Source organism: Rhinichthys klamathensis, unplaced genomic scaffold, assembly GCF_029890125.1.
Source record: "Rhinichthys klamathensis goyatoka isolate OS25496 unplaced genomic scaffold, OSU_Roscu_1.1 h1tg000015l_1, whole genome shotgun sequence".
Lineage (NCBI taxonomy): Eukaryota > Metazoa > Chordata > Actinopteri > Cypriniformes > Leuciscidae > Rhinichthys > Rhinichthys klamathensis.
Genome location: NW_026606567.1, coordinates 305085 through 314750, shown reverse-complemented (window position 1 = coordinate 314750; position 9666 = coordinate 305085). Strand labels below are relative to the sequence as shown.

Genomic DNA, 9666 nt, shown 5'->3' with positions numbered 1-9666 from the left:
GCAAATGGAAAAAATATTGCAGTCTTCATCCTTAGTTTATAAGTTCTGAGTTATTCCAGACCCCCTTTTAAAATAAACTAAATTTCAAAGATCAATTTTATTTTAATTTAATGTATTTCATTCAATAAAGCTTTTTTTGTGGTCAAAAGGAGAAATAAAACAAGTTTGGTTAGAGGAAAACGAAATCATGACGTTGTAGTTACACAAGGCTTTGGTGGTTTTGACTTGACAAGCCATATTTAGTTGTCGCACACAGTTGCCTGACTGAAATTCTAGAGTCGCTCTTTAAAATCACCTCAAACTGTTTAGATGGGCACATAATGAATTTTATATAGGATGTGCTATATTAAAATAATGATCGTGATGAGTGGAAACAAATGCTTGAGGTATTGAGGCTGGTTTTTAATCAGGCGCGGCTTGGGAAAGCGCGCCTAACAGCCACCAGTTTGAAATCCGGATAAACAGCGCGTGCATTGGGTGAGACTATTTACTCTGAAATACATTGAAGAACATCGATATATTGTACATTTTCATTGATATTTGTTATGTGGACCAGTGTTTAAAACGCTAGACTGACTGAATAAAGAAAACATGTATTTTTGAACGCTATTGTGTTATTGAAGGTTTTGTGTGGTTGTTTTAGGCAGGTTTGTTTTTGAGTTGTTGTTTGTGTTTGCTCAATAACAGTGGGTGATTTTAGTATAAATTATACACCATTCGTATTAGACTATATATTTTAACACCTAACAGAGCTACTAACTAATGATTTACCGTGTTATAACCATTGACTGATCTTGTACATCCATTTTTAATGCCTTGCTAACTTAAATGTTTGGTTTTGTGTGATGTAGGGCAGGCTATACAACATTGTTTTTGTAAATTCTGCTTATTTATGAGCATGGTTTTGATATATTTGTAAAACAATGTGACACTGAAAGCATCAATAAGAGGATTTTGAGAGCCCTGTATGCCGTTTGTAGAATTTCCAACATGTTGCAAATTTTATGAAGAAACCTCGACATTTAATGAAAAATATTTTTTTCTAGAAAACTTACATTGCTAAAAGTAAAAACATTAATTTTGTGGTAATGCCATGAACTGTAAAAACAAAACAAACAAAAAACCTAATAAATATTGTTGAGCCCCGAATACTGTTTACGAGCTGTTGATACTGTTTACGAGCAAAACTGTTTATTTGTTTATAAATTTACTATAACTCAAACGTAGTTATTTTTTATTAATAGTATAACCGAGATCTTTTTTGTATGTCATCTCTGCTCTAGTGTTTAATCTTTTTTCTTCTTATTTTTTCACATGACATTAATTGCATACTATGAGTATAGTTGACTCTATGGCAAGTTGCTTGTTTTGTTCCTCATTTGTAAGTTGCTTTGGATGAAAGTGTCTGCTAAATGAATAAATGTTCTGTTATGGCATCCTATAGCTTCACCTCTTCTTTTTTCTGCAGATATATAATTAATGCAGACATGGCACAGAACGAAGAGATGCAAGACGACGTCCTTGAGAAATCCGGGGAAACATTGATTGAGTTCATCAAGAGCAGCAAGGCAGAGAACGTACTTCGAGGAGCAAGAGAAAAACTGCAGGAGTTCTTTGACCACCACATCAAGACCAAGAAGACTACAACCGAGATCTTAAATGGTATAACTTCAGTACTAATATTAACTTTAAACTCGCTAATCAATATTAACTGATACAATTAGCATTAAACAGCAATTAATGACTATATTGTAGTCACTCGACCATGTTTGTCTCACATGTCCCAATCATGTTGCATATTTAATTCCACAAGTGACATCCAGTTATCAGAAATAAATATGGTTATTTTGTGTTTTTAAAGTCACCATGAAATCAGATGACTGCACGTGAGATCGACCAATAGCAAACTATAACCATCCAATCAATTCCCCATGGACAAAATCAAGTCCCATCTGACTTTTTTGTTTTGTTCCAGAAGCCATTTCACTCGTATTTATGTAACAATAAGGTGGAATTTTTTGTTCCATGCTGACTTTAATCTAGTTTTGATCAAATTAATAATAAATCAAGGAAAAGATGATAAAGGTCATGCTGCTAATATTACACCTCACTAGAATGTTGCATTGTGGGATACTGTATTGCGCAATTCCAGTACAATGCTGGCATTCATCGTGGTTTTTAATGCGCACTAAACATTTGGATATTAAAAAATGTTCAACTTGAAACGTTTCTCCCTGTGTTTAAGATCTTGTGCATGCAGAGGAAGTGGTCGGCCACAAGCTTCTGGATTTAGAGCGGCAGAAGAGCCAGATGGTGCAGGAGATCGAGAGGATGGAGCAGGAAGTGCAGCGGAGTCTGTCCAAAAGCCAAATCCTGGACTCGGAGCAGGAGTATCCTTCCCAAGACCTGAACCAGAACCTGCTCTTAGTATAACCACTGGCCATATTTATTTACATTACTGTAGATGTCAGGTGACCAAGACACATTTTACATTTGATGCACAAAGACTTTCTGGTTGCTGAATGTGTAATTCTAGCGCATCACCAATCACACGCTTTAACTATGAGTTTTTAGATAAATTCTAATTAATTTGCTCAAGTTGTTTCAAACCTGTATGGATTTCTTTCTTCTGCTGAACACAAAAGAAGATATTTTAAAGAATGCTGGTGGTAACCAGACATTTGATGGACCCCATTGACTTCCATATTATTATTATTTACTTTGGAAGTCAATGGGGCCCTGGGTTATTTGGTGACTCATATTTTTTTTTAAATATCTTCTTTTGTGTTCAACAGAAAAAAAAACCTCATCCAGGTTTGGAACAACTTGAGGGCGAGTAAATGATGACAGATTCATTTTGGGGCTATCTATCCCTTTAATAAAGCATGAGTGTTGTTTCAGTTACTTTTCGATCATGCACATTGTTCTTTGTTTGTTTGTTCGCTGTGGTTTTTCTCCTTAACTGGTGGGTCAGATTCTTACAGAAAGAGTTGGAAAAACTTAGAGATGGTGAGCAAGAAATTCAGACCCTGCAACAGGAAGTGGACGAGGACACAACTGAGGTCATTCCTTCAGCTATGTAAGAACTGGACTGGCTTTAGTTCACCTTGTGAGAGTGTCTCTTGGTATAGTTGGGACGAAAAGGGTAATCGTCTTAAAGATGTGTGTTTATAATGACAAAGGACTAGATAGTACTTCCTCTACCTGCTGAAATTGTCCAGTTCTCTCCTTTTCAAAAGTTTGGGGTTGGTAAGATTTCTAATGTTCACGGAGGCTGCTTTTATTTGACCAAAAATACTGTAAAAATAATAATGTTGTGAAATATTATTACTATTTAAAATAACTTTTTTTCTGTTTTAAAAGATTGTGAAATATAATTTATTCCAGCATCATTACTCCAGTCTTCAGTGTCACATGAGCCTTCAGAAATCAGTCTAGTATGATGATTTGATCATAACTCAACTCGCAACTTCTATTTCATGACGATTTTAATATTTTTGTGGAAACTGACCTTTTTTCAGCATTCTTTGATGAATAGAACAGCATTTATTTGAAACAAATTTTTTGCAACATTATAAATGTCTTTACTGTCACTTTTGATCAATGTAATGCATCCACCTTACTAAAAAGATATAAAAAAAATTGCACAAAATAAAATCTTACGGACCTCAAACTTTTGAACGGTAGTGTATATTATTATGATAGTGACCAGGTTCACATGGTCATGGGAATTTCCAGGCTCAGAAAAGTCAGACATTTTGCAATCTTCAGCAATCTTTATTATTATTTTATCAAGCCACGAACGAATGCAGAAGTCATGTAAAGTCATTGGTCCGATTGTGTGGTAGCCCTACAGTGATATGGTGAAGTCTGTATTGCCAGACTGCTTTGAAATCATGTCCACTAAAAAATTTTTTTTTTTTTCTGCCAATTTGATTTAGATATGTTGCTCAGCTCTATAATAAAGTAACCAAGATAAAGCTGGAGGTAGACCCAGAGCCGCACATACTCAGGGGAGGTAATCCTGACACATTTACTATATATGCGGATGATGAACATAGTAGCTTTATATTCTAGACTGTATGAAATCCCTTTTGTCTCTTGGCAGTTCACTACGGTGCGGACGTGGCAACCCCTATCAACATAGACACGTCCACCCGTTCCCCCTGTGAGGTCAGCGATGACCTGTGGAGCCTGGTCAATACTGAATGGTAGACCTGGTGCACATGAACCGTGTTTGCTAATGTACTGTTTGTTTTTATATGTGTGTGTGTGTAACTGTGTATATATGTGTGTCTATAGATATGTCTTTTAAGTCTGATAATAAATTGGCCTCAATCGCTACCTTTTAAGTCACACACCACAAGATGTCACTATGCATTCACAAATTACCCCCCACAGACTGAAAATGCTCTTTTTGCATGCCCAGAGTAGCAGTTTATGGGTTTTTTTTCATCCCTTGTTATATGGATATCCTGCTAATTCCATAGAGCAGAGAATCTGATCCTATGAAATATATATATATATAAAAAATTGTTGCAGCGCACTGGTGGAAACTGGTGGAATTTCTTTTAACAAAATTATTGTCAAGGACATGCAGCATGTTTAAAAACACAGGTGTAGATGGGTTTTATCTGGCATTAACATGAGAGGGAGGTATTTTTAGTTTCTCTCGGTGTGAATAGGCATTTTGTTTGTAATTCGAACTGCCTTTTCATTTCAGTCTTGGTGTGCTCAATCCATAAAAAGTGTTTTTATTGTACATTGTTGTAGATAGTATTGGCATGTCAACATTTTTTTTTTTTTTAAGATTAGTCTTTTTATAAAGCTCCTGCCTAAATATAATTTAAATATTTTAATAGATATTTTAAAATATATAATGTGTGAGAATGTAGGATATAGAACATCTATTCAGAGAAGGTTTCATTTTCATCCAGAATGAATTTATATAGTATTGCAGAGCTTTGTTCAAGTAATTTTTTCCCCCTCATCTTTTCCTACTTTCACTATACTACTTTCACTCTTTTTAAATATCACTACTTTGGGATATTTCATTTCTGTCAGTGCCTATGGATGGGTATTCTTTCAAAAGCCTAGCCATCCTACTCGATTTGCGTGAGCAATTGAACCTTTACTTGTCTAACTTCAAAAATGAGTCACATTCTAGCCTTGAGGTGCAGAGACAAGCCTTTTCAGCTTCAGTAAACATCCGGACTGGCACGAGCTTATGGCCTTTTTTCTGTAGGGGTTTTCTGCAAAGACAGAGCAGTGAGAACATTTGGTGTGTGGCTCATGCCTTGTGAAAAGACAAAACCACAATATAGTTTAGTTTATGCTTGGTTAACATGTGGTGTGGGTGTGATTGAGCCAACTGGAAATCAGCTCGACTCACTTTCAGAAACTATTTCATTGCATTTGAGCAGTGTTTTTGTATTTAAATACACCTACATATCTATATTTTGTCGCACTTTAGTTTTATTCTTCATGGGAAACAATAAAATATGTAGAAACAAATTCAAATCTATGTAGTGCAAGTCACATTTGTGTAAATATGTTTCGTCACTAAACAAAAGACAAATTCCAAACATTCAAGAAAACACTAAGCTTTTAATCAATGCACTTATAAAAGATTTTTTAAGGCTCATAATTTAGGATCAAGAAAAAAATACATTTAAACATACTAATGCATCGTTTTCCGTAAACGGAGACGTTTTTACAGAAATGCAATATTGCTTGAATGTCAGTGCTGTTTTTATCACTGCAGAGTCACGACTGCTACACATTAATGTTGGCATTCCATACAATAACAAACAAAACTTTGATACAATATTTATAAAATATTCAATATTTATATAGCTTGTTCCACATAATGTATTGTTCCAATTACTGTATAGGAAAATATAGACAAGTATAGCACACTGGTTAAAGAGAGCTTTAACATGAAAACAGTACTCTCTTAGAAAAAAAGGTTCAGTGGGCTTCAATATAGAACAATAGGGATCTTGACTCAATTTTAAAGAAATATTTATGACAAAAAGGTTCTAAATAAGGAGAAACCGATTGCATAATACTTTCATGTTTAAAGGGTTGTTTCACTTTTTCTACTAATAAAGTATGTTTGAGCTGTTAAATTCATAAAATTTTATGAATTTAATTACAAAAGTAATTCAAATTATCCCATGATAAGACCTCCTAAAAGGTTCTATATATGAAGCGCCCGACAGAACCCTTTAAGCTTCTATATAGAACCTTTTCTTCTAAGAGTGTATTTCCCAAAAAATACGATTGTAAGAGGAAACATGATCTTACAGATTAAAAATAGTCACATGCCTTGCAGTTTTTATTTGTGTGCATATGTATTCGTAAAGTTCCCGAGGACTAACGTCCTTGTGTGTGGAGGCATCAACCCGTCATTTTCTTTGCGTCTTTTCACCACAGTCTCTGAACATTTCATCTGTTATTTGAAGGTGAAAATGACTCGTTACCCAAGCTCATTATTTCTGGAATGGCACATACGAGACTCGTATAACATCACAAGAGTTCTTTTCAAAGGATTTTTGCGCTTTTGCTCAGTTCGCTGTATAACTGTTTGTAATTTGCAGTTTAAAAATCCTATTTTGAACAAGAGACCGACCGTAGCTCTTGTCTTGCAGAACGTCCATTTTAAACATTGGTATTCGTCACAGTAAGAAAATTCCACTTGTCTGATCTCCCACGCTCTCAGGCAGCCTCATGTTTTGCTTTAATGCATGTGAAGGAAATCAAGTCCCAAATTTTCATTCTTGAGTTCCATCTCCAACTTCTCCTGCTTTCATTTCTAACCACCTCAGACTTTTTTACTTGGCAGTTTTATAAATATTCAAACCGAACCAGGAGAAGTTGGACTGTGTCCGATGGAACTTAATGCATTCTTCTTCCTCAGCTCTTTAATATCCTGGGGTAGATGGCTTTAATAGTGGATGGTGTGATGTTCCCAGAGGAGACCGTCGTCTCCAGGCCCTCAAGTCTGTGTGACGGCACCTCTGCCTTACTGGTGCTACAGTCCAGGAAAGGCATGCCGAACTTCTTCACTTGTCCGTCTTTTGTTAGCAGACAGTAGCTGCAGACAAGTCTCAGAATGGCTCTCCGCATGTCTTTACTAGTTAGGGTGTAAATGATGGGATTTAGAAGCGAGTTGATCATGGCGATGCCCAGAAAGTAGTCCGCCTTGAGCAGCACCTCGCATCCTTGAGCAGGGCAGCAGAAGTCCAGCAGAAGGAGCACAAAGAGCGGCAGCCAACAGGCGATGAAGACGCCGAGAACAATGGTGACCGTTTTCAGCAGAGCCAGATACTTCTGGGACTTCCTCGCCATACCTTTGCGCTGAGGAGCGCAGCCTAAGCGCTGGGTGTTGGACTTCACTATGCGGAAGATGCGCACGTAGAGCACCACGATGGACAGCAGCACCAGGGTAAACACGGTAATGCAGAAGAGGATGAAGCTCTTGGCGTAAAGAGGCAGGATGGTGGAGCATTCGTCCAGGTTTCCTATGCAATTCCAGCCCGTGATGGGGAGAATGCCGAGGAGCACTGACAGGACCCAACTTGCACCAATCAAACCGAACATTCGGCCACGCTTGGCCCCTTGATACGGCTTCATCCGGACCATCGTGACATGCCGCTCGATAGCTATTGCCAGGAGACTGATGACGGACGCAGAAAGAGTGATAAACACACCGCCTTCTCTAAGAAACCACAGTACTGGAGTCATTTTGAGAGTGTTTGCCCCCGAAGTTATGATGTTCACCATGTAAGTGAAGCCTGCTAGCAAGTCAGACAGCGTCAAGTTGCCCAGCAAGTAGTACATGGGCATGTGGAATTTTTTGTTCTTCCATATTGCCACCAGAACGACGGCATTTTCCACCACAATGAGAAGACAAATGATGAGAAACGCAATGGCCTCGGGTTTCAGTCCATCCTGGTATTTGTTCTCTTTCAGCTTTCCCGTAAAGTTGTAATGGGCCACGATGACGTCGTTGCTCTGATACTCCCGAAACCTTCGGAGCAGGTAACCTGGAGACGAGGTCATCGGCGGCAGAGTTAGAGCAACGGCAGCGCTAGCAGCGTATGAAGCTTCCATTCTTCCTACTTCTTAAGGAGCTCTGTTAAGCATGTAGTCCCTCTTATTGCCATATTCCACCGAAGCACATAAAACAACTCTCAGGAGGGTTTAACATAGCAGTAATATATCCTGAAAGTGTGGCAGGCTCATTTGTGTTGAAATATTCACTTCTTTTACTTTGTGATGGTCAAATCACAGCTTTGCTATATCTTCAAAGGCCACCAGAGGGAACTGAAATAAAGCATTAGAAAATAATGTTAAATAATTATGACATTAGAAAATAAATATGGTAAACATAGTTTAATAGTAAAAACAGTCGCAGATAAACCAAATATTTTGCATTTATCGTATTTAAAATGTTCATGATACTTTCATGGCCAATACTTTATTTCAGTGTAGACAGTAGATACATTTTTATCTAAATGAATGTTAGGACTCTAGAATAATAATATTTTTAATAATAAAGTCAATTGTATGTATCACGGGAATGTGTGGTGGGAGTAGACAGATAAAATCCTGTTTTTTACAGGCCTAATGTAAAAAAAAAAAAAAAAAAAAACTAGCTGCTAGCTGCCAAACTTTTACCATAAAACTAATACAGTGGCAATGTTGCAAGTTTTGTCTGCATAAATGTCTATTGTATTGTTGCAAGTACAGACTTTGTCAGTAAATATTTTGTAATGTTACTATAGCCTATCAACCTTTTTGTGCTATTAAAATCAGTTTTAATATTGTAAAATATTGCCCTACTGATAATATGATTTTTTTTACAGATGTAAAAACATCATTTTAATATTTTACCGTAGAATTTTGTAGAGTTAAAAACACATTTCTAAAACATTTTCTCCATATTTTCTGTGCATTTACATTAGTTAATCGTTCATAGTAGCCTATAGGCTATGACATGGAAACCTATTAACGAATTAACAGGTTTACCGTAGCATTTTTCCACCGTTAAAATGATTAACATTTTTACAGCGCAGTAAGTTAGCCTAACAATCAAACGACCGCAAACATTTTCTGCGGAATAATCGCAATACTATTCCGCGTATTGACCTCGTTTACGCAATCGTACACAGAAGCTTTACTCTAAATTATTATAAATAGCCCATAGCTGCAGTTTTATAAACTGGCTAAACTTTAAACAACAGTTCTGTGACTGCACGCAAAGTCCGCATCCATGCAAAACCATGCACGCGAGTTCACATTAAACTCCGTTCTCCTAAACTGACTTTAATAGTCTCGCTAATCTATATTCACATGTAACCTCGCGTATTCGTGTAAATAAACGTACCTTTTATGTTCGTTGCTGTGTCTGTAAGTGACAAATCCTCCTGTGCTCCTATCTCTCCCCCATGTCCTGCGTACATCTGACAAGGCTGATGTGGGAGCTGAAGCTTGGATCAAGGCTTGTCTTGCAGTGTGGGCTGGTCTTGGCATTCGACTCTTCTCTTCTTCTGTCCGCTGGGCTGCTGATGCAGCACTTATCATGGGTAATGAATTGCTCTGCTAACTTGGAGGTACTTTGACATTATAAATGGGTCAATGACGTGACGCTTTTTTATA

General features: G+C 37.1%; 2 protein-coding genes across 2 annotated transcripts; one reads left to right on the top strand and one right to left on the bottom strand.

Annotated features, from left to right (window-relative positions):
• The first annotated feature begins 459 nt into the window (after window positions 1-459).
• spc24 (SPC24 component of NDC80 kinetochore complex) lies at window positions 460-4344 on the top strand. Its single transcript, XM_056233944.1, has 6 exons — window positions 460-477; window positions 1469-1662; window positions 2246-2390; window positions 2975-3079; window positions 3942-4018; window positions 4109-4344. The coding sequence occupies exons 2-6, from the start codon at window positions 1488-1490 to the stop codon at window positions 4213-4215; spliced, it is 609 nt and encodes a 202-aa protein (XP_056089919.1). The 5' UTR covers window positions 460-477; window positions 1469-1487; the 3' UTR covers window positions 4216-4344.
• A 1796-nt stretch (window positions 4345-6140) lies between these two features.
• Window positions 6141-8126, bottom strand: s1pr5a (sphingosine-1-phosphate receptor 5a). The gene has a single exon (XM_056271841.1). The coding sequence runs from the start codon at window positions 8116-8118 to the stop codon at window positions 6919-6921; it is 1200 nt and encodes a 399-aa protein (XP_056127816.1). The 5' UTR covers window positions 8119-8126; the 3' UTR covers window positions 6141-6918.
• Between the last annotated feature and the right edge of the window lie 1540 nt (window positions 8127-9666).